The sequence below is a fragment of the Stenella coeruleoalba genome (genome assembly GCF_951394435.1).
Source record: "Stenella coeruleoalba genome assembly, chromosome: 5".
Lineage (NCBI taxonomy): Eukaryota > Metazoa > Chordata > Mammalia > Artiodactyla > Delphinidae > Stenella > Stenella coeruleoalba.
The window spans coordinates 140,792,279-140,818,015 of NC_137150.1; the positions used below are offsets into that span (position 1 = coordinate 140,792,279).

At 49.3% G+C, this 25,737-nt stretch overlaps 1 protein-coding gene across 2 annotated transcripts in view; it reads right to left on the bottom strand.

Moving 5' to 3' along the window:
- C2CD2 (C2 calcium dependent domain containing 2) overlaps positions 1-25,130 on the bottom strand; it is a 63,898-nt gene extending 38,768 nt beyond the window's left edge. For both annotated transcript variants that reach the window (XM_079923003.1, XM_079923004.1), the window contains exons 1-2: positions 24,176-25,130; positions 8,697-8,795 (exon numbers count right to left, since the gene is read on the bottom strand). In XM_079923003.1, the coding sequence (XP_079779129.1) occupies positions 8,697-8,795; positions 24,176-24,448 (372 nt within the window). In that variant the 5' untranslated portion in view covers positions 24,449-25,130. The remainder of the gene's footprint in view (positions 1-8,696; positions 8,796-24,175) is intronic.
- Positions 25,131-25,737: the final 607 nt, after the last annotated feature.

Consider the following 25,737-nt stretch of genomic DNA (forward strand, 5'->3'; position numbering starts at 1 on the left):
GCCAGGGAAGTCCCAGAAGGAATGGATTTTGTTGCCAGATGAGTTATACACACAAGTGACACGACTCTCTGTTCTTTGTCTCACTGCTTAAAATTAAAAACCAGACAGGGACTGGTTGACTTCTTCTTTGGAAACGTCTACACTAAGCGAATTAGAATGTTACCGAGAACACTGACAGCTTCCTTAGCGCCCTGACTCAAGAAAGAGTTTGGTTTCCGTTTGTACCCAGTTCTACAAAAAGCTACCCCACTGCTCCATTCCCGATACACAGATAGCCCAAGCACCTGGTTAAAAGCAAATAAACAAATAGTCCAACAAAGATTTTAAAAGACTTTAAAACTTCTAGAATGCAAGCCTCCAAAGGTCACAATTACCATTCAAGTCACATCAGGAAAGTAAGTGGAGTCACTAAAAATGGGACATCGAAGGGTCTGAACGCCCTTTCACAGAGACCCCCCTGGAGGGTCTTCCCTGGCCCTATGGCTTTCTGACCCTCTAAATAACACCTGTCATATAAACCGACCATTGCTTGGCCTCTCTTTAGTATATTCAGCTGGAAAAACTAATCACATCAACAACCTGATCAGTTTTGATACGGCCAAACAAAATGCCACCAGTGTTCCTAGGGGTCCAGCTGGAGGGATATGACCATTAGGCCAAATTCGTGTCCAGGGCCAGGCTCTGCCCCTGCCTCTCTGAGAGTAATAATGTCCCATTTGCCAAATGGATGAGAACAAAATGGAAAGCAGGCTTTAAAAATAAGTAATCTTCTTTTAGTGCATTAAGGTGTCATCCACAACGGGGATTAAATTCTCTCACCCAGGCAAACAGCGGCGAGGCCGTCTGCACCCCCAAGGGGTCCCCTCTTGGAACAGCAGAAGGCAGAGTCACCTGACGCCAGGTCAAGCAGACCCTGCCGGCTAGTGCCAGAGCGTCCAGGGTTGACGTCTACCTACATATGGACGAGCGGGTAGAGACCCTGGTCTTGACCCTAGAGTCTCCCTGCCCCAACACAGTCGTGTTCATGGGCTCCCTTCTGAAGTTTACAGGTCAGCTCCTTGGGGCACCCCAACGACACAGGGCTGTTTAAATATGGCTGTCAAACCTTTCCTGTGTGGGCCTCCCCCCGAAGCAGTCTGATATCGGTACTGGATTTTTCAAGTTAAACTGAAGCAATATCTAGCTTCCATGGTGGAGGCCCTGAAGCAGGACTCCACAAAGCCAAGATCTGGACACACAGAAGCGAGTTCCCTTGAGAGCAGCCAGCCACAAATCCACCTGCTTTATCCTTGAGATTCTTTTCCCAAAGCAAAGCAAAGAGATCCTCGATTACACAAACCATTTCAAAAGTCACACAACAGGGGCTTCCCTGGCGGCGCAGTGGTCGGGAGTCCGCCTGCCGATGCAGGGGACGCGGGTTCGTGCCCCAGTCCAGGAAGATCCCACATGCCGTGGAGCGGCTGGGCCCGTGAGCCATGACCGCTGGGCCTGCGCATCCGGAGCCTGTGCTCCGCAACGGGAGGGGCCACAACAGTGAGAGGCCCGCGTACCGCAAAAAAAAAAAATAAAAATAATCACACAACAGAAGGCTGAACCGTGTATTCAGATAAACCCCCTTCCTCCCTCCTCTCTACATACAAGAGCCTTTCATGGGGGGTGGGCTCCACATGGGGAGGGTTTCAAAGGTGCAAGTCTTTAGCCCAAGGAGCAGCTGCACTGACAGGTGAAGGGTCAGGGTCCCTGGTATACCCCCAAGGGTCAAGAGGGGAGGCAGCCGGTGAAAGTGGGCACGTTTCGTTATAACGGCAGGGAGGCCATCAGTCAAGGTTTTTTTTTCTCTCTAGCCTCCAGACCTTAAACTCAGTCACATACCTATGCAAATCGGTCTTATCTTCAAACTATATTCCTTTGTTTAGACAGGGGCCTAAAGAATTCCAGGCCTAGGTAGTCCCAGGTTTTGCTATTGCCTGCCAACAAGAACGTCCTCAGATATCCGTCAATGTCACCACACTTTTCCACTTTCCTTTTCAATTAAGCCTCTTGTACGATTGCCTCAGCTCCTCCTCTGAGAACACTCTAGAGAACTGGAAATAGTTTAATTACTTTTGTCTCCAAAAGAATCAGGAATACAGCTGAGAAAAAGGACCTAAAAGGTTTATGTCACCCAATATATTTCACTTCAATCACGCTCTGTGACATCGTGTGGGAAAGAACTCCAAAATAAAAATGGAAGTAAAGACCCTTCGCTAACCCTTCAGAGTTCCCAGTCAGATTTCTCGCCCAACTCTGCAACCCAGTCTTGGCCCTGTAAGTATTCTTTACGATGGCACGAGCCTGATAGAAAATATTACTTCTACTCTGGAACAGACTCAATTTAAAAAGTAAACTGCGTCAGAGCTGACTATTCTCAGAACATCTATAAAGTTAACCCTACTTGCCCGCTTGTTCACAATACCTGAGTGAAGGTGTATCTCTAGAAGGACTCTCCCAGTGGACCCAGGTGAAAAATGCTGGAAACAAGATGGCAGCCAACCCCAAGGAATGCTGGGTAGATGCTGTATTTCGTCCCCTCGAGGGGTGTGCCTTGGACCACACGGGCTCTGATACCCCACCCCCAACTACACCCTCCATCCCTTCTCTTGTTGGGATACTTTAAACAGAACGAGGCTTTTCTGTAATAGTACACGACCAGAAGGTATTGTTACTACATCATGTGGTTTAATGGGAGCATTCCTTGGCCTAAGAATCCAAGAATGTGCTGTTCTCCTCCGTGGACTCTATGCATTAAAAGACATATACGGGACACTTCCTTTAAAAGGAAGGCACTTGGTCACACCTCCACGTAATGCCGCTGCTGCTTGATGTGTTCCAACTCACAAACAAAAGCCCAGCTTACCCGAGGGTCCTTTTACCTGGTCTTCACCAGGCCAAGTACCTGAGGGCTGACTCAGCCCGGAATTCCACATGCCTTTATCCAAACAAACAGGTGGCCCTCCCAGAGACACTGCTCCCATTCACATCTCAAAGGGCGGGGCCTCCAATGAGAAATTTTGCACCTGCCCTTGGAAAGACCTGGCTTCAAAACAATTTCACAACCGGTTAGTATTTTGGCATAAATACCAGGCTAATGGGGTACCTGGAATTTCAAGACATGCAAAGTCAAACAAGAGTCAACCAAATTTCCTATTTGCAACTACAACTTTGCGTGCTCTACCCTTGCAAAGTAAGGGGTCCACCAAGGTCTGCAAAGAGCACAGGGGTGCCCAGAAGCTCCCAGGGTATATTTTAGTATACGAATGTGTAACAGCCTTAGGTAGAAAAAACCCATGTGTTCACAATATACAATTCATCCCAGTGGCGGCTGCGGGGTTCCCCGACAGACCCTGTGGAATGAGATTCCGGGGGAAATTCCATGCAGCTGCCCGAGGTCTGTTTGTTGCCATGGTTTTACGGAAGCAAGGGTTGGTTAGTGCCTTTCAGTTCCTTTTTTCCCATTTTTGCCGTCTCTTTCCTGGTGGGGCTGGGTGGGAGCTTAAGTGAAATGATAATGATAAACATGTAAAGAATAATAGGAACAGGGCTGTTCATGGTGTATGGCGGCTGGGGTTGGTTTCTGGAGGCCGACTCGGGTTCCGTTCCAGCCTCTGTTATTCAGCAGCTCTTAGTTCCCTTGCCCGAGTGCCCCAGCCTCTCTTGGCCTCAGTTTCCTCCTCCGTACAATGGGCACAATGCTTCCTTGGGCAGAGAAGAGCTGTGGGCACTAATGAGGACGGACACGGCCCTTATTGCCCGACGGCATCAGAGCTACCACGTGGCAGGGGCCCTGCAGGTGCTGCACAGGCCGGGGCCAGGGAGGGATTCATCCTCTACAGACACAAAGCCTGTGGCTCAGTGAGGGCCTCACACCGAGAAGGCCAGCGTCACTGCCGTCCCCCAGCAGCAGGCGACCCCTGCTTTGCCTGGCAAGCCGTCCACATATACATCCTGTTCACAGGGACACTCGCCACGCTTGCTAAGTACATGTGTGGCCTTTGCAGCGAGTGCCTGTCCCAGCACAACACTCCTAACCCTGATTCACGTTTGGAGAGCTCCCACGCTGCCCTTGTAGACCTCACGCCTTCACAAAGCTTCCGAACCCATGCATCTGCCCTAGAGGGGTTACGGCTGCACCCAAGAAGGAAGAGCTGCTCTCAGGCCACTTGAAAAATTGAGTCTGCTCCTTCTGGGTCAAACGTTCTGGAGCAAACCTCTCCTAGGACATGAGGAAAGAGAACATAGCTTACACTCTCGTGTAAGAGCGCAATTACAGTCTGGGAGAGAGAAATGGACTGGGGGCGTGTTGAGACTGGAAGGGAGGACACAGAGAGCCCCGGAGAGAAGGTGAAGGGCAATGCTCTCCTCCGCAAGAAGTGTCCCACCGAGAATGCCTCTTGGTACCGAGCCCTTGCTGGGTCTGCCACCCGGCTAAGCTGAGCGTGTGTCTGCAGACCATGAGCCCTGGAGACCCAGGGGTGCCTCCAGTCGCCACCTGAAAGGATGCCCGTCCACACGAGCACGGGCGTCCTGCCCTGCACGGGGAGAACTCCTTCGGAAAAATGCCCCTGCCCCGGCACGGCTTGCCTCTTGGGATAAATATCTCGTCTTTGTCCTCAGTTCCTGGCACACAGCTCCTAAAGCCCGAGGAATCTCGAATGTCTTTTGTATACTAAGGAGATGACTGGTGGTTGCGGGGCGGGGTGGGGGGGAGCTAGATAACATCAGGATGGAGACTGGGGGCCAGAAAGACCAATGCGTGGTTAGAGGGTAGCAGCTTTGCCACCTGGACTTCAGGGGAGGGGATGGCAACTAGAGAGGGGACACACCCATGCCTGTGATTTAATCAGCCATGCCTCCGTAATGGAACCTCCAGAAAACCCCTAAACAATGGGGTTCGGAGAGCTTCTGGTCCTGGGAGGGCGGCACACGTGGAGAGTGTGGAAGCTCCCCACCCCTTCTCCCTTCCCTGTCCCAGGTACCTGCCATTTGGCCGTTCCTGAGCCACGTCCTTTATTAGACACTGATAATAGTAAGTAAAGTGCTTTCCCGAGTTCTGTGAGCTGTTCTAGCAAACGATCAAGCATTTGGAAGGGGCTGTGGGAACCTGCCGCTTTATAGCCAGTTGGTGGGTACAGGAGGCCCAGACTTGGGGTTGGCGTCTCAAGGGAGGGGCAGTCTTGGGCTGAGCCCTTAACCTGTAGGGTCTGTGCTGTGTGGGTACTTAGTGCCAGAATCGAGTTGAATTGTAGGACACCCTGTTGGCGTCCTGAGAACTGGAGGACTGCTCGTTGCTTGCAAGAAAAATCGCACACAGTTGGTGTCAGAAGAGTCATGAGTAAACTGCTCAGAAGCCCCCAGTTCAGCCACAGCTGCAGGGTGTGGACTGTGCGTCTCCCACGGGTCCTGCAGGGTGACTCAGATGCTCTAAGCTATGCAAGACCCCACTCTCTGTGCAGGACGGGGGGCGGGGGGCTTGCCGAGGAGCCAGGTACTTGCAAAGGGAGCTGCTCTGGCACACGGGGGTCTTCGGGGGCTGCAGGAAAAAGTCTGAGCATATGGCAACTGGAAGGCAGGGGAGACCCGGTTCTGTTCTGCGAGGGTCGTGCCGGGAGACTCAAGACCAAACCCAAGCTGGGAAGATGCTCACAGAGGGAGACCAGAAGCCCATCCTCATCGACTTGATCGAAGACGTGACTAGACACCAGACCCCAGAGTCATCCCTTTCGTTACCTCAAACGTCATCCACACGTCCCTTGTCAGGACTGAGTCAGAGGGGTGAGAAACACAGACCCTGACACTCCGGAGGGAGCGTGGAAAGGGGAGGGGGATGTCATTGAATCTCCTGTCTGCATTCCTTGGACACCTTCGGAGTCCTCAGACTCTGCTACGGTTCTTCCCTTCTCAAGAATTACACAGAGCAGAGAGAGCACGTGACGCTGCTGGCACAGGATTCAACCTAAGTTTGGAACCCATGGCGGGTGTTTAGATCCTAACAGGAGGAAGACACCGTCATCAGTGTCCTGCCGACAGGCAGCCCTAGAGCACGAGCTCCTGGCACAGCGCCTGTCCTTCGCTTAACGCAGGGGTCCCCAACCCCGGGGCCGGTCCGTGGCCTAACAGGAACCCACAGCAGGAGATGAGTGGTGGGCGAGCGAGCGAAGCTTCATCTGCCATTCCCCATCGCTCACATTCCTGCCTGAACCATCTCCCCTCCACTGCTTCCCACCCCCATCCGTGGAAAAGTTGTCTTCCACAAAATCGGTCCCTGGTCAAAAAAACACAGGAGTCAAGAACTACGAAGAAACTTGTAAAAGAACACAAGATCGTGTGCACTTTCCCAGTAGTTTACTGGGTAAAAAGCTTCCTAGAAGATAGCGTGGACAGCCGTCCATGGTCCTATCCGGGGGGGAGCAGAGGAAGGAAGGCTGAGAGCAGAGAGGAAGGGGGCAGACTTAAAACAAAGCTTACGCACTTCTATATATTGTTTTTAACTTTTTGACGGGTATGCGCAATTTCTGTAATGGTATTAAAACAAACACAGTTTAACTGTCCACTTTCCAAAGGATGCTTTTCCGGCACTATATATCAAGACCTTTAAAAATAGTCTATTGCCATTGCCAATCTCTGCTCCCTCCTGGCACCTCCAGGCCAGCCCCTGAGATCTGTCCCTCTCTTAACGCTGACAGTGTCAGAAATCAGCAAACAGAAACTGTGCACCACAAAGGGACCTGGGGTCTATTTGTAATAACAGGGCACTCACTGCACAGGGGCACTTCCCAAGCAGGGGCCTTGGGTAGGTGAGGCCAGCAGCAATCTTTCCCTCAGTCCCCCAGCCTTTGAAACTTAGGCACTGGAGCATCTGCTCGCAAGGCCCCTTCCAGCTGTTACGGGCTGTGCCGGTGTCAGCATCCTGCCTTGTGGCCACCAGTTTCCTCCCAATATCTTCCAGAGACTTCTCCACGCTTGTTACAGGGGTTATGGAGCTCTGTGACCCCATATCGGCCAAGGGTGGGGAAAGAGAGCTTCCCTGCGCTGCCTCGGCAGAGGTAGCTGGGCCAGCCCCTGGGCGACCAATTCTGGAATCCATGGTGGAGCTGAAGCGTGCGTACCTACAACCTAGGAATGCCACTCCCGCCCTGGAGATACTCCCGTTCTTGTGCCTGAGGACTCAGGAGACAGTTCACGGCAGCTCTGCTGTACTTGAGAAAAAGAGAAAACTACCTAATTATCCATCAGTGGAAGGTGGAAAAAGCAGCCCTGGTCCACCCAGAATCCTGAACTGTAGTTCCAGCTAATGAACTAGAGCGACACAAATCAACCTGGATGAACCTCCCAACTGTCACGTTCTATAAGGAGAAAGTTCTTCTGAAATTGTGTGCACAGAACAATACACGTTTGAAATGCCCCAACAACGCTGTAGCTGAGCCAGGGGGGACATACACAAGAGGTGGGGTTCCAGGGGGCTGGATGGGAGCTCCTTCTGGGCCCGGGGGCCACCCAGGTGTCCCCTCCTTGCTGTCTGCTAAATGATATGCATTTAATTTGATAATAAAATATACAGAGATACAAGGGTAAGCCTTGTACCTACGAGTTTCTCAGCACTTCTACAGATACCTTTTGTTAAAAAAAAAAAAAGAACTTACAATTATTTATGGTATTTGACCAGTCTAATAAGTAACTTCAGCATGTGAGCTCTTAGCAGCTATAAAATAAACTCTATATAATATCTAAATGACTCAAATCTATATATCGTGTTACGGAAATTATTCACATATTATTTATATAACTATATATATAGAGAGAGAGAGAGATAATTCACCCATTTAAACTATACAATTAAATGGCTTTTAAATATATTTCACAGCATTGTACAAATATCACCAGTTTAGAACATTTTCGTCACCCCCAAAACCCTGTCCCCGTTCACCTGAGCAGTCAATGTTCACGTCCCCACAAGCATTACCCGGCCCCAGCCCCTGGACACCGCTAATCTACTTTCTGTCTCTACTGATTTATCTATTCTGAATATTTCATATAAGTGGAATCTTATGTGTCCTTTCATGTCTGGCTTCTCTCACTTAGTGGAGTGTCTTCGAGGCTCCTCCACGTGGGAACACGTGTCAGAGCTGCGTTCCTTTAGGAGGCCAAATAACACTCCATCACGTGGAGAGGCCGTATTTTATTTATCTAGTCATCCAGTTGATGGGTCAGATTTATTTTTTTGATGTAAGGTGTCTGGCGTTTTCAATAATTCTAAGACAGAATAAATTCCCCCACGCCAGCTTTTTTTCTTTTTTAAGTTGAAGTCTAGCTGATTTACAATGCTGTGTCAATCTCTGCTGCACAGCAACGTGACTCAGTTATCCAACCCCACTTTATTTTTATTTATTTATCTTTTTGCGGTACGCGGGCCTCTCACTGCTGTGGCCTCTCCCGTTGCAGAGCACAGGCTCCGGACACGCAGGCTCAGCGGCCATGGCTCACGGGCCCAGCCGCTCCGCGGCATGTGGGATCTTCCCGGACCGGGGCTCGAACCCGCGTCCCCTGCATCGGCAGGCGGACCCTCAACCACTGCACCACCAGGGAAGCCCTCCAACCCCACTTTAAATTCGCTTCCTCGGTGAGGAAAGGCCCAAGGCAGGTGACGGTGCCCGGCTCACCTTCTCCTGGGCTGACTGGGTCACGCTGGACACTTGTCCCATGGCCAGCTCCAGGGGCTGCTGCAGCGGGTCCTCCTGGAAGCAGAGGAGTGGCGGGCCCTGGAACAGAAAAGCACAGTGAGGAGATGGGTGCAGTGCCAGGCAGGGTGGCTACTTTCTAAAGGCAATGACGTACTTGCCGCAAAGCTCGGCAGACCTCAGAACATGTGGTCTGACTTCCTTTGGTTCAATCCATGCCTCTAAGTAGCAGCAACGGGCCGAAATCAGTAAGGAGCGCAGGGACGAACCCAGAGATGTTGCAATAAAGTCGGCAAAGGATATTTTGAGAGTTCGTGTTTATGGTGTAAGGGGAGAAGCCCAGGCTCCTGGGGTGGACGGTGGGTCTGGAGTACAAGCACAGCACCTGGCCAGGCACAGCAGGTTCAAGGGCTGTGCTGCCCTTCTTCTGGGAAAGCACTCTCTCCGGTTTCAGAGAATCACCTCTCCCTGTTCCACGTGGGCGCTGGCACTCTACTGAGGGCGGCCCCCTTCTCCTCTCCCACTGCCCAAACAGCACGTGAGGGGGAACCCGGGGTGGGGGGAGCGCAGTGGGAGGCTGTGGCTGCTTCTCCCTGGAGTTTGGGATTCCTTGGCTGGAAATGAACTTGGGCCGGTGGCCATGCCCAAGGATCGGGTTCCTCCAGAGCTGCCAGGCTCCTGCCCTCCAGGGTCTCCTGGTTCAACCCCACCCTCGGCTCTGTGCATCCCCGTAAGCTTCCAGAAAAGTCCTCTGTGGCTTGTCGCCCTATGTCCATTTTGGTTCTTGCAATTAAAATCTCCAAGTGCAAGACGTGCAAGTAATGAATATGACCACAAGGCAACAAGATTGATGTTTTATAAAAGAACAAACCAGGCTTGGATTGCCAAGCAAGTCTTGGCCTTTTAAAAATAAGTTCTCTTGAGAAGCTGAACACTTACGCCTACAATACGACCCCGGAACGAAACTCTTCTTAAACTCTTTTCCTGACATGTTCCAGAAAGTACATCATCGTCAAGTGAGCTCCGATCGACTGGTTAAAAAAGAGATTCAGACCCACAACTTCCCTCCGTATCTCATCGATTTCTGAGACTCTCAGCTGTGATGTGCTGGTTCCAACTACAAGGTCAGATCAAGGGTAGGGAATTAAAATGGTACAAAAAGGCACCAAAGCTCTGCTGGCAAGTGCAGTGCAGAGGAACAAGAATGAAGTCATCACGGGGCTGTGTCTTAAGAATTCCCAGTGATCCAGGGTAAACCTACAGGGCACAGAACATTGTCACTGACATGCTTCTAACCTCACCCTGTCTTAGCAACACTGATCTCACCCCCTAAAAATCATCAGGGAAGAATTAAATCTATTAAATCTTCTCAAGCGTGATAAAGTCGTGCTTTGGGGGCTGCTCTGCTGACATTCTCCACGGCTGGAGCTTGTTTTGGTGTGACCTGCTGGCCAGGGGCTTGGGGATGACATCGCCCTGTGTGCCAAGCTGCGTGGCTGAAAGCGCAGCGCCCAGCACAGAGCCTGGCACCAGGCAGGGAGCTGACCCCTTGCGGGAGTCGCTACAGCCGCCGGGACTGCGTGTGAGACGACGCACCTTCTGCACCAGCCTGAAGACACCGCGTTGCCTTAAGCAGCCCCGATGCCACCTCCTGCCCCTGCCCGTCAGGAGATGCCATCTATGCCCTCTTAGGTATGACAGCTTCTGAATGAAAACCCTGGAAATATTTTGCTAGGGAAGTTAATGTCAAGGGGCAGTCTCACGAAGGAAATACATTATGAAATTAAAATAAGGACCCAGAGGTTCCCCTTCCCTTTCTGCTTGATCCTTGAGTTTCAGGAAGCCTGGCGTGCATGCGGCATAACCACAAACTCCCACATCTCTGCACCCTGTCCTTGGGAAGGCAGCCCTGTTCCGGGCTCAACCCCACTCAGACTAGAGCAAGATTTTACATCCACAGGAAAAGCAACAGGCAGGAATTGCCAGGAAAACACCGAGAAAGCAAAAACAAGAGACGAGCTCTCCTTGACGTTAAGACGCACTCTAGAACCTCTGTGATTCAAAGCGTGAACACACAGACGACTAGTAGGGCTGGAACAGGATGTCCAGAATAGACCCCAACACGTGTGGACACGGTATGTGACAAAGGTGGCATCCCAAATCACTGGCGAAAGATGGATGTTTGAAAAATCTGGATATGGGAGGAAACCCAGATAGAAGGCAAACCTCACTCCACTACAAGTAAAGAACACGACCACGCAAAGGGGTGGGGAACAGATCTAACCTGAGAAACTGAAGAAAACAGTATCCTGGCTGCACATAAATGCTAGAATCTAGTCAGTAAATGTGTTTCTCATGGGGGTACAGGTCAGCAATTCAGAAAGTAAGTTATGTGTAAACTAGAATTGGCCAAATAAGTATGCTACAGAGAGTAAGTCCCAGATACCTCACTTCTGGAGGAAGAAGTTCGAGATAAGGAAAGGGGAAGATGAAAATGAACTCTGTGCCGTTGACCTGGAATCCAGGATATAGGTATAGTCGTGGTTTTGAAGATGCAGACAGAGAGCTGTGTGCACATGAATGTGTTAGCGTCCACATATACATTTCCTAGGTCTGTCCACTAAGAGGGTCTAGAAGCAATGAGACCCCAGCGGTAATGAGCACACCTGATGCCCAGATCTTGTTTTCTAAACACTTCTCCAGGAAAAGGAATCAGAGCTGCTTAGAAAAGTGGCTGAATCCAGGGCCAGAGAAGAGGAAAATACAAGACGAGCTCAGAGCAGACACCTTGTGGAACCGTCAAGAAATGAGAGGCTAAGAAAAGAAAAAAGCTATGTGTGTGTGTGTATATATATATATATAGATGGAAGAACACAAAAGAGCTTCTAATGGCCAAAACAAGGACGGTTTAAGCAACAAAATAAATAGTGATGGTACTGAATTATAATCCATGGAATAAAATAAATACCCGTGAGTCCATGCTGATGTAAATAATCAATTACATATATAGATGGAGGAGAAGTGGCAGCTCTTTCCTGCAGTAGGATTCCAATGAATAAATGCAGAAGGAGAGAGGGAAACAGAAAATCATCATTAGGCAAACTCCACGGAAGCCAAGGGCTGCAGACTAGATACACAGATGGATGCCAACATCAGTGAGTGAAAGTATGAGGGGTGACAGGATTTGTACAACCTCAAAGTATCTCCCCAAGTTATGTGGTAACTATAGCAGGAAAGGATAAGAGGAGACCTAAGATGTAAGAAGAGAAACAGGCGGAAATCACCTTAACCAAGGAATGAAGGCCACTGCTTCTCCCCAGTGGTACGCCACACTGACATCACGCACCCCGTGACGCAGCACGCTGAAAGGCGCGCATCGCTTCCGTGGTTTGTATAACTGCAGTCCACTTGTGTGAAAACACCAAACTGAGGGATATTTGGCAAGATAACAATCAAGAGTCCTCAGAGTTGTCAAGGTCACAAAGAAACAAGGGAACACTGGGAAACTGTTACAGCCTGCAGGAGACAAACGCAAAGCAGCAACTCAATCCATGTAGGACCTGAACGGGACCCTGGAACAATAAAAGAATGCTGGCGGAAAGCCGGTGAAATTCAGGCGGTTGCAAAGTCACCACGGCCTCTGCTGTTGCAGGCTTGCCCCGCATTCCAATTATAACTACCGTACCCCTCCCTCCCCGCCACCCACCCCCCTGCCCCGCCGCCCCCGGCCTGAATGAGCCAGAGTCCCCTAATCTGCCACTGCTTGAACCCTGTCCTGTCTGGGTGGGAACAGATGCCTGAGGTCAACCTACACGCAGAGGCGGGGCCAAATCCAAAGCTGAGCCCCGGGAGCTGTGCAAACAAAGAACAGGAGGCAAATCTCTGTGCAGCCTCAGGAGCCGCGGATTAAATCCCCACAAGTGACCTGAGGTACCTCCATCTGTGGAATACCTGACTAGACAACAAATCAACCCAAAATTGAGGCAGTGGACTTTGGGAGCAACTGTAGACTTGGGGTTTGCTGTCTGCGACCGACTTGTTTCTGATTTTTATGTTTATCTTAGTATAGTTTTTAGCTCTTGTTATCATTGGCAGATTTGTTTATTGGTTTCGTTACTGTCTTCTTTTTTTTAAATTACTTTATAATTTTTTCATTTTAATAATTTTTAAATTTTAATTATTTTATTTTATTATTATTTTTCTTTCTTTTTTTCTCTCTTTTCTTCTGAGCTATGTGGCTGACAGGGTCTGGTGCTCCGGTCCAGTGTCAGGCCTGAGACTCTGAGGTGGGAGAGCCGAGTTCAGGACATTGGACCACCAGAGACCTCCCAGCCCCATGTCATATCAATCAGCAAGAGCTCTCCAGAGATCTCCATCTCAACACTAAGACCCAGCTCCACCCAACGGCCAGCAAACTCCAGTGCTGGACATCCTATGCCAAACAACCAGCAAGACAGGAACACAACCCCACCCAATAGCAGAGAGGCTGCCTAAAATCATACTAAGTTCACAGACACCCCAAAACACACCACCGGCCGCAGCCCTGCCCACCAGAAAGACAAGATCCAGACTCATCCACCAGAACACAGGCACCAGTCCCCTCCACCAGGAAGCCTACACAAGCCACTGAACCAACCTTACCCACCAATAAACAATGGGAACTACAAACCTGCAGCCTGAGAAAAGGAGACCCCAAACACAGTAAATTAAGCAAAATAAGAAGACAGAGAAACACACAGCAGATGAAGGAGCAAGGTAAAAACCCACCAGACCAAACAAATGAAGAGGAAATAGGCAGTCTACCTGAAAAAGAATTCAGAGTAATGACAGTAAAGATAATCCAAAATCTTGGAAACAGATTGGAGAAAATACAAGAAACGTTTAACAAGGACCTCGAAGAACTAAAAAGCTAACAAATAATGATGAACAGCACAATAAATGAAATTAAAAATTCTCTGGAAGGAATCAATAGCAGAACAACTGATGCAGAAGAATGGATAAGTGACCTGGAAGATAAAACAGTGGAAATAACTACCCCAGAGCAGAATAAAGAAAAAAGAATGAAAAGAATTGAGGACAGTCTCAGAGACCTCTGGGACAATATTAATCACACCAACATTTGAATTACAGGTGTCCCAGAAGAAGACAACAAAAAGAAATGTCTGAGAAAATATTTGAAGAGATTATAGTTGAAAACTTCCTTAACATGGGAAAGGAAATAGTCAATCCAGTCCAGGAAGCACAGGGAGTACCATACAGGATAAATCCAACGAGAAACAAACCAAGACACATACTAATGAAACTATCAAAAATTAAATACAAAGAAAAAATATTAAAAGCAGCAGGGGAAAAGCAACAAATAACATACAAGGGAATCCCCATAAGGTTAACAGCTGATCTTTCAGCAGAAACTCTGCAAGCCAGAAGGGAGTGGCAGGACATATTTAAAGTGATGAAAGGGAAAAACCTCCAACCAAGATTTCTCTACCCAGCAAGAATCTCTTTCAGATTCGACAGAGAAATTTAAATCTTTACAGACAAGCAAAAGTTAAGAGAATTCAGCACCACCAAACCAGCTTTACAACAAACGCTAAAGGAACTTCTCTGGGCAGGAAACACAGGAGAAGGAAAAGATCTACAAAAACAACCCCAAAACAATTGAGAAAATGGTAATAGGGACATACATATTGATAACTACCTTAAATGTAAATGGATTAAATGCTCCAACCAAAAGACACAGACTGGCTGAATGTATACAAAAACAAGACCCGTATATATGCTGTCTACAAGAGACCCTCTTCAGACCTAGGGACACATACAGACTGAAAGTGAAGGGATGGGAAAAGATATTCCATGCAAATGGAAATCACAAGAAAGCTGGAGTAGCAATTCTCATATCAGACAAAATAGACTTTAAAATAAAGACTATTACAAGAGACAAAGAAGGACACTACATAATGATCAAGGGATCGATCCAAGAAGAAGATATAACAATTGTAAATATTTATGCACCCAACACAGGAGCACCTCAATACATAAGGCAAATGCTAACAGCCATAAAAGCGGAAATCGACAGTAACACAATAATTGTAGGGGACTTTAACACCTCACTTTCACCAATGGACAGATCATCCAAACAGAAAATAAACAAGGGAATTCAAGCTTTAAATGACCCATTAGACAAGATGGACTTAATTGATATTTATAGGACATTCCATCCAAAAAACAACAGGATACATTTTCTTCTCAAGTGCCCATGGAACATTTTCCAGGATAGATTATATCTTGGGTCACAAACCAAGCCTTGGTAAATTTAAGAAAATTGAAATTGTATCAAGTATCTTTTCTGATCACAATGCTATGAGACTAGATATCAATTACAGGGAAAAAAAGTGTAAAAAATACAAACACATGGAGGATAAACAATATGTTACTAAATAACCAAGAGATCACTGAAGAACTCAAAGAGGAAATCAAAAAATACCTAGAAACAAATGACAATGAAAACACGACAACCCAAAATCTATGGGATGCAGCAAAAGCAGTTCTAAGAGGGAAGTTTACAGCAATACAATCCTACCTCAAAAAAACAAGAAACACCTCAAATAAACAACCTAACCTTACACCTAAAGCAATTAGAGGAAGAAGAACAAAAAAGCCCAAAAGTTACCAGAAGGAAAGAAATCATAAAGATCAGATGAGAAATAAATGAAAAAGAAATGAAGGAAACGACAGCAGAGACCAATAAAACTAAAAGCTGGTTCTTTGAGAAGATAAACAAAATTGATAAACCACTAGCCAGACTCAACAAGAAAAAAAGGGAGAAGACTCAAGTCAACAGAATTAGACAAGAAAAAGGAGAAGCAACAACTGACACTGCAGAAATACAAAGGATCATGAGAGATTACTACAAGCAACTCTATGCCAATAAAATTGACAACCTGGAAGAAATGGACAAATTCTTAGAAAAGCACAACCTTCCACGACTGAACCAGGAAGAAACAGAAAATATAAACAGACTAATCACAAGCACTGAAATTGAAACTGTGATTGAAAATCTTCCAACAAACAAAAGCCCAGCACCAGATGGCTTCACAGGTGAATTCTATCAAACCTTTAGAGAAGAGCTAACACCTATCTTTCTCAAACTCTTCCAAAATATAGCAGAGGGAGGAACATTCCCAAACTCATTCTACAAGGCCACCATCACCCTGATACCAAAACCAGACAAAGATGTCACAAAGAAAGAAAACTACAGGCCAATATCACTGATGAACGTAGATGCAAAAATCCTCAACAAAATACTAGCAAACAGAATCCAACAGCACATTAAAAGGATCATACATTATGATCAAGTGGGGGTTATTCCAGGAATGCAAGGATTCTTCAATATATGCAAATCAATCAATGTGATAAACCATATGAACAAACTGAAGGATAAAAACCATATGATAATCTTAATAGATGCAGAAAAAGCTTTTGACAAAATTCAACACCCATTTATGATAAAAACTCTCCAGAGAGTAGGCATAGAGGGAACTTACCTCAACATAATAAAGGCCATATATGACAAACCCACAGCCAACATCATTCTCAATGGTAAAAAACAGAAACCATTCCCCCTAAAATCAGGAACAAGACAAGGATGCCCACTCTCACCACTATTATTCAACACAGTTTTGGAAGTTTTAGCCACAGCAATCAGAGAAGAAAGAGAAATAAAAGGAATCCAAATCAGAAAAGAAGGAGTAAAGCTGTCACTGTTTGCAGATGACATGATACTATACATAGAGAATCCTAAAGATGCTACCAGAAAAGTACTAGTGCTAATCAAAGAATTTGGTAAAGTAGCAGGATACAAAATTAATGCACAGAAATCTCTTGCATTCTTATACGCTAATAATGAAAAATCTCAAAGAGAAATTAAGGAAACACTCCCATTTACCACTGCAACAAAAAGAATAAAATACCTAGGAATAAACCTACCTAAAGAGACAAAAGACCTGTATGCAGAAAACTATAAGACACTGATGAAAGAAATTAAAAATGATACAAACAGATGGAGAGATATACCATGTCCTTGGATTGGAAGAATCAACATTGTGAAAATGACTATACTACCCAAAGCAATCTTTGGGTAGTATCATTGCAATCCCTATCAAACTACCAATGGCATTTTTCACAGAACTAGAGCAAAAAATGTCACAATTTGTATGGAAACATAAAAGACCCCGAATAGCCAAAGCAATCTTGAGAAAGAAAAACGGAGCTGGAGGAATCAGGCTCCCTGACTTCAGATCATACTACAAAGCTACAGTAATCAGGACAGTATGGTACTAGCACAAAAACAGAAATATAGATCAATGGAACAGGATAGAAAGCCCAGAGATAAACCCACGCACATACGGTCACCTTTTTTTTTTTTTTTTTGCGGTACGCGGGCCTCTCATTGTTGTGGCCTCTCCCGTTGCAGAGCACAGGCTCCGGACGCACAGGCTCAGCGGCCATGGCTCACGGGCCCAGCCACTCCACGGCATGTGGGATCTTCCCGGACCGGGGCACAAACCCATGCCCCCTGCATTGGCAGGTGGACTCTCAACCACTGCGCCATCAGGGAAGCCCTATGGTCACCTTATTTTTGATAAAGGAGGCAAGAATATACAATGGAGAAAAGACAGCCTCATCAATAAGTGGTGCTGGGAAAACTGGACAGCTACATGTAAAAGAATGAAATTAGAACACTGCCTAACACCATACACATAAATAAACTCAAAATGGACTAAAGACCTAAATGTAAGGCCAGACACTATACAACTCTTAGAGGAAAACATAGGAAGAACAATCTTTGACATAAATCACAGCAAGGTCCTTTTTGACCCACCTCCTAGAGAAATGGAAATAAAAACAAAAATAAACAAATGGGACCTAATGAAACTTAAAAGCTTTTGCACAGCAAAGGAAACCATAAACAAGATGAAAAGACAACCCTCAGAATGGGAGAAAATATTTCCAACCAAACAACTGACAAAGGATTAATCTCCAAAATTTACAAGCAGCTCATGCAGCTCAATATCAAGAAAACAGACAACCCAATCCAAAAATGGGCAGAAGACCTGAACAGACAGTTCTCCAAAGAAGATATACAGACTGCCAACAAACACATGAAACATCACTAATCATTAGAGAAATGCAAATCAAAACTACAATGAGATATCATCCCACACCTGTCAGAATGGCCATCATCAAAAAATCTACAAATAAATGCTGGAGAGGGTGTGGAGAAAGGGGAACCCTCTTGCACTGTTGGTGGGAATGTAAATTGATACAGCCACTATGGAGAACAGTATGGAGGTTCCTTAAAAAACTAAAAATAGAACTACCATATGACCCAGCAATCCCACTACTCGGCCTACACCCAGAGAAAACCATAATTCAAAAAGAGTCATGTACCACAATGTTCATTGCAGCACTATTTACAATGGCCAGGACATGGAAGCAACCTAAGTGTCCGTCGACAGACGAATGGAGAAAGAAGATGTGGCACATATATACAATGGAATGTTACTCAGCCATAAAAAGAAAGGAAATTGAGTTATTTGTAGTGAGGTGGATGGACCTAGAGTGTGTCAAACAGAGTGAAGTAAGTCAGAAAGAGAAAAACAAATACCATATGCTAACACAAATATATGGAATCTAAAAAAAAAAAAAAAATGGTTCTGATGAACCTAGGGGCAGGACAGGAATAAAGAAGCAGAGAATGGACTTGAGGACACGGGGAGGGGGAAGGGTAAGCTGGGACGAAGTGAGAGAGTGGCAGGGACATATATACATTACCAAATGTAAAATACATAGCTATTGGGAAGCAGCTGCATCGCACAGGGATATCAGCTCGGTGCTTTGTGACCACCTAGAGGGGTGGGATAGAGAGGGTGGGAGGGAGACGCAAGAGGGAGGGGATATGGGGATATATGTGTACATATAGCTGATTCACTCTGTTATACAGCAGAAACTAACACAACATTGTAAAGCAATTATATTCCAACAAAGATGTTAAAAAAGAAAAAAAAAGTAGGGTCTTCAGTTTAGTTAAAAACTTCTGTTAATTTCTTGTACTGTTACAATGTTAATATCATTTCATTATAAAATATAGTAACATTGTGCCAATATTAATTTCTTATAGGCTACAATGATAATATGATTGTACTATGAAACATAGTAACATTATACCAATGTTAATTTCTCATATTTTTACAGTGTTAGTATCATTATACTATATTATAGTGACATCGTACCAATGTTAATTTCTTGGTTCTGCTCTTGTGCTATGGTTATGCAAGGCTGGCTGAGGAAAGTATGGAAACTGAATTATTTTTGAAACTTCTCTCTAAATCTAAAAGCAGTAAAAAATTTAAAGCTTTTTTTTTTTTAAGGAAGATGTTACAAGAAAGCAGCCCATCTTTGTTGACTCTATTGACTAAAGGCCTCGCACAGATCTCGTCGCATCTGGAGTGGATGCTGCTTTCCAGACTGAACCCAAACTTATCCTCTTCCACGGATGAAGCACAGAGAGGTCAGGGCTTGCCCAAGGTCACACAGCCCCAGAGCTGCCTTCCAGCCTAAGCAGTGGCCACACAGCTCTTCCGAGTGGCTCAAGAGGTCCCTTCCCTCCTCAGCAACCCACAAGGGGCTGACAGGAGTGGATGCTGCGTTTTAGTTGACACTAACACTACACCCACTCTTCCTTCCCCTGAATTCCCGTCTTGCTGAGAGAATGGGTGAATGCAAAGAACAACCTGAACTGGCATCTACTCCTCGTTTCTATTGACAGTTCGCAAAGTCATCAGTGAGCCTCCTTTAATGTTGATTCTTTAGAAGTGAAAACCAAAGCACATTAAACAGCTTGTTCGGCCCAGGCCTGGCCAGCTCCCAAGCAGGGGAGGCCTGTGTCCAGACGGGGTGATGCGCATCTCCACCGTTTGTCCCCTTCCAGCGACAAGTTTCTAACAGGGCCTGTTATTCATGCTCCAATCGCCACCTGGCCCAAGCCAGCCGTGCGCTGGGCACCGGGTGCGCTGTGCCTGGACGGACAGGGCTCTGGCCTCCCTCACAATCCCGGGAGCTGATGAGGGCACCGGTGACCACAGGGTCCTGCTGGGGAGAGGGTGGGGCAGCAGAAGGTCAGCGACCCCTGTGCTGAGACCTGAAATACTGACAGGAGTTCAATAAGGAGAAAGGTTAAATAATGTTGGAGACACAAGAAATGCCTTGTGGGAAGATCCCACAGAGGAGAGAACACTGAATGTTTGAGCAGTGGAAAGGAGACCGGTTTGGGGGTCAGGCAGAGAGTGCCTTCCCACTCTTACCAGCTGACTTAGACTGTGGCCACCGTGGGTGGTCAAGGAGCTTGAACTTTTGGGAGCAGCGCACGAAGGGAGCTCATTATAGAATAAGGAAACTCCCAAGTCTTGTCACTTTGTTTACTTTTCAAGTTGCCACACCTCCTATACGAGTCAGAGCTATTAATAACATGTTCTAAGTTCACAGGACTTTTTTTTTTTTTCTTCCCACAAAGACCACAAATTGTCCTACAGTCTCGGTCATTTGCATTTAAAACATTCCTCTGAAAAAAATCCTGGGGCAAAAGACTAAAGAGACAAACAGCTCTGTTAACCCTCCCCACCCGGGGCCTGGGCCTGCTGGACAAGTCCAGAACGTGGCCCTCACTCTCAGAATGCTGTTCCCCGCACGTGGTCCCAACAGCCGCAGCCTTGGGAGGAAGGCGCTGTCCAGCCCACCCGGAGGGGGCAGGGGACCATGGGCACACTGGCTTCCATAGCTGGTGACCTGCTGTGGAAACGGCAACACTGGAGCCACCAGATGTGGACCACTGCTGGGGTGACTGTCGCCCCAAACCACTTTGTAAATGTTCATGTAAATAAATGCAGGGGAACCAAAGGGAAAACCTCAGCTGTTGCCTTTAAATAATACAGCATTAGTTTCCAGTCTGGTGACTGAGCCAGTTCCGGGAACTTTCTGTTCTCTGGGACCGAACCGCCATCAGATCAGCTGGAATTAGGTGTTTGCGATGGCAGAGTGGAGAGACGTGGGGTGAGGGGGACCTGACTGACTGACTGCTGGCTGGCTTACGGACACTGTGTGTACCCAGCAGCTTCTCACTAGTGAGGGGCTAGCTCGGGGAACTTGTGAACAATATAGGAAGCTCCCTGCGCCCCCAACAACTTCCTGAGTCTGAAGCGGGGGAGGGAGCAGGCATGTGTATTTTTTCAAAGCTCTCTAGGCAATTCGCCAGTGTTCCCCAAACACCTGGCATCAGCCCGACCAGCTGGCAGAGCAGCCGCGGTCTCCTCACCTGTCTCTCCAATTCACCATTCTAATTACTCAGAGTGAGGGTTACAATCCCAGGGGCCCTCTGACACAGGGAACCTGCAGTGCCACAGTCCCTGGTCATCCGGGGCCAAAGGAGACTCCACAAGCTACTGACCCACCCTCAGCTCCTAGGAGATAGGAGCCCCTTTGTTAGGGATGATGCATTAAACAATCGCACCCTTTTATCCTTTCTTGCTGGACCGCAACTAAAGGAAACATTTGGGTCTCAAAGTCAAGTCTGCTGCCCACAGGGGACCGTGACTGCAGATGTGGATGGACCAGGAAAACCCCCCAGCCCAGGGTCTAGGTCAACCCTGGCAAGTCTCTCTAGCCCGTGGGCCTCAGTCTCGCCTTTCGGAGAAGCAAGAGGTGCTGCGAGAAGGGTTTAGGGTTCCTTGCAGTCCTAAAACACAAGCTGGAGTAAAACAGAATGGGAGGAGTCGCTCCATTCAGGAGAGAATCCCGCCTCGCACGGAAGACGCTGGAAATGCCTGAGTTACCGCCAATCCCCCAGCGCCATAGGCAGAGAAGTGGTCTCCTCCCGGGCCAGGGCAGACAGATAACAGGACAGGGTCGGGGCAGAAGGGGGACGCTAAGCTGTGGCTCGCCGGGCTGAGTGCGGGCTTGGAGGGTCAACCCTAATCGGGGATTAGTGGAAATCGTGTTGGAGGCAGGGCAGAGGGAGACTCCGCAGGGCTGGCTGCCAGGTCAGGACAGCCGCTAACGGAACACCAGGGACTGCTCACCCACGCTGTCATGAGTGTCGCGGTCGGGATGGCCCAGGACAGGGGAGAGGTATGCCAAGGCCAGGGCAGGAGTTACCCAGATCCTATCAGCCTGCAGAACGTTCCATCTGAATTCAAATCGAGCAACATTTCCAGGCACCAGGGAGAGCAAAGTGACGCCAGCAATTCCCTCCCCCCATCACACACACGCACACACACGTACACACGCACGCACACACATGCACACACACGCGCGCGCGCGTACACACACACACACACACACACACGCACCTGACACCACAGTCAGACCCAGTCTACTGTCAGAGGAGACTCAGGGCTGCCTTGAGCTTAAACCCAGTACATTATTGCCCCTTCCGGGCAGGAGCTCTGGAAAAACTGGTGTCGAAGACTCTGCAGTGCATGGCGAATAGCAGAGAACGGAGAAGGTGCAAAGGAGCCAGATCTCTCCCCGCCCCCTGAGCCAAGGGCCCTCTCTCCTCCCACACGGATTCAAGTGAGTAGGGAGACAGGTTTGCCTCCGAAACCTTCAGGTATTTGCTTCAGTTCTCAGCCTTACCCGATCGGCTGCAGAAAAATTCCAGAGCAGGGATATCCTCCTTTCTCTCTGAGGGCTCCAGGCAAGAGGGTAATCTGGAAGCATTATATCGAAGGCAATCATAGTTTCTAAGCCAATCAGGAAATGTCAGGGAACACGGCAGAATGGTTTAAGCAGGACTGTCCCAGACTTACAGGAGGGAGGCTCGTGCCTCTGCCTGACCCTCTCAGGAGTCCCAGGGGGATGACCAGGACCCTACAGATCATTCGCCCCACACCAACACGCATGTTACAGCTCACGAAAGGCTGAGAAGCAGAATCAGTGGCCCACGTCACGCGCCCTGTCTCATCCAGCTGGGACAAGACTTTCACCCGCTCACAACTCCAGCCTGCAGTGCACTCAGCCCCGGAACGCAGGCCCTGGACACCAGGTCAACCAGGGATCAATGACAGCAGCTTCGTGGGGAAACAAAGCTGTGTTTGCTCACATAGGTGAGGTCACGTGGCTTTAGGGGCTCCCACAAGAGGTGGGGTGGCCCCCCCGAAGAGCTGTCCGGTTCTGGCGGCCGCGGCACGGACTCCAGGCACCGAGGCAGACGGCAGTCAAATGACCTTGAAGGCTTTTTTTCATCCAAAGGTTACGGTTATTTTTTTTTTTTCCCCAGGGTTCAGAACACGGTCTTTTGTTGGATTTATGCTCATTCACACTCAAAGCTATTTTGTTTTTTAAACCCGTGGCTATGTGAGTCAGTCAAGGCCATGCGCAAAGACCACACAGAGGGCCCACCGTGGAATATTTTGAAGGTTGATGGTCCAGACACACAGCATTCACTATTTCCAAAGCGAAGCACCACAGGCTTCTCCACTGAGTTCCCAAGCAGGTGGCGGAATGCGGTACACCTGGGAGCCATCAGGACAGGCGAAGACTGGGAGGTACCCCAAACCCCCCAGGCCCCCATTCCTCCTATGGAACACCTAGAAATAGCAGACGCCAGGAGCTTGTCATTAAACCAAGATGTCTTAGAAGCAAAAATAAGTCACCCAGTCATTAACCAGACAAGAAACATAACCACAGGAGCATGAGGTAGCAGAGCTCCGTCATAAGCCCCTGAGCTTTGAGGTAGGAGATAGGTGGGTTCAAATCCCAGCTCTGCCACCCACAGGCTGTGTGACCTTGGGCGGATCACTTAACCTTTCCAGGCCTCAGTTTCCCCACCTGTAAAATGTTGACAACGCCTCTGTCGCAGGAATTGCGAGGATTCAGAGATGACAGACGTACCTGAAGCCCCCAGTACATGTCTGGCGAGTGGCTAGCCCTCAACGGTCACTAATTTTAAATGCCAAGGAATGCAAACCTTCTGGAAATAACACGCTGGGCGAAATTCAGCTCTGTACGTGGAAGCATATTTGGTTCACAGTTATTCAGGTGCAAACGCAGTTCGGTGTCCACCTGAATACGGGAATCCACCTGGGACGCCAGGAAAGGCAAGTATGAGCCTGAAGGGGAAGGGGCACCCCGAAAAGTCTCTCCAACAGCCAGTCTGTCCCTCCAGTGGAGCCTAGGGCCTGGCACACCTCACGTCTGGTTAATAAAATCGAATCATTTTGTCTTGATTCCCCATCAAGGGTCCTCCAGTCTTCAGGGTCTTTCTCCTAACTTTCAAGGATGCTCTGCCCCTCGAATCAGTCAAGGGCTGTGGCGAGCCTCCAGGGAAGGAGAGCTCTGCTCTGAACCCGCGCCCCGAGATCACCGCGCCCGACCCCGCAGCACGACCGGCCCTCACGGAAACTCACCGCTCTCCGTTTGGCCTCATCGTTCAGGGCGGCCACCCAGGCGGCCTGCCACTGCTTCCTCCAGATGCTCAGCGTCACGATCCAGGCGAGCAGCGCATCCGGCTCGGGGCGCTGGCCCTCGCCGGGCTCCGCCGCCCGCCTCGGGGAGCGGGGTCGCGCCCTGGCCAGCGCCCACTGCGCCAGGTACAGGCCCACAGTGCCCAAGGCCACGACGAAGAGCGCCACCAAGCCCAGCCACTGGACCTCACCGAGCCACGAGTCCAGGCGGGACATGGTGATGGCGCATACCCGGCGCGCCTCGCCCCAACTTCCCAGGCAGCCCCTGGCCGGGCGCACAGCCCGCGGGCGGCGAGCTCAGGACATCAGCTCGCGGCCGGCCGGGGCTCGCGGGGGGCGGGGAGGGGGCGCGGCGGGCGGATCCAGGCGGCTGGCGACGCGGGCCCCGGGCGCCGAGAGGCCGGCGGGCAGGGTGAGCGGGAGGAAAAGCCCAGCCGCCTCACGACGGCCACGGCCCGGGACTGCGCCTCCCCTAGCAAATGGGGACGCGGCGTCCCGCGTTCCCGACTCGGGCGTCTGGTAGCTCCCGGGGCCGTGGCCGGGCGCCTTTCCTCCAGCGCGCCGCCCCAGGCGTCCCGCCCGCGGCCCAGCGGCGGCCGGAGGAGGGGCGGGGCCGCGGGGCGGGGGAAGGGGCGCGGCCTGCGGGGTGGGGCGGGGGCGGGGCGGGGCCTGGGCCTTTCCTGAGCCCGGGTCGTCCCCGCCGCTCCCGGCTCCCGGCTTCCCGCAGCCCGCCCCGCCCGCCCCTTGAAAGGCCCAGCGCCCAGCTCCCCTGCCGACCCCGCCCCCGCTGCGGCCTCGGCCCCCGCCGGCCGTGTGCGCGCGCCGCCTGCCACCTCCGGCGCCTTCGCCCGGACCATGGCTGCGCGGTGGCCGCGTGTGCGCCCGGCGCTGCATCCTCCTGCGCGGACCTGTCTCCGGCGTGGAGACGCGAAAGCGCGGGACTTTCCAATTAGTCAGCCCAACCCCAGGGCTACAGTGGGGCGGGCTGGCGGGGCTTCCTTGAGCCTGTGTGCGCGTGTGTGCACGCGTGTGCGTGCATGTGTGTGCGCGCGCCTGTGCGTGTGAAAGGGTGATTTCTAGGATCGCCATCTGCCCACCAGCAAAAGACAGTTGTCCGGTTTTAACATACTTGGAAAGCCCCTAGAAATCCACCACTCGCACCCTAAGTCTGGAACCTCGCTTTAAGAGCTGCCATGATCACTCCTGGGAGGGTCTCAGGAAAATGCCCATTAAGAAGTTTGTGTGTGCGCATGTGTGTGGCGCGCTCCCTGCGCCCCTCACCTTGCAGTCAGCCCCCGTCATTAGGCAACGCCTCAAAACACTAGCCTGAGATTCTCCAAGGCCTAATGCAAAGCCTGAATCATAAAATAGTAATTTGCTTGTAGTTCTGCGGCTGTATGAAAGGGATTTGACCTTGAATTGGGTTGGTTAGACCTGAGCACTTAGCCTTCTCTTACCTAGCCAGGGTCTGCCTGTCTGGTTGGTAACATCAGTGAGGATTCTGG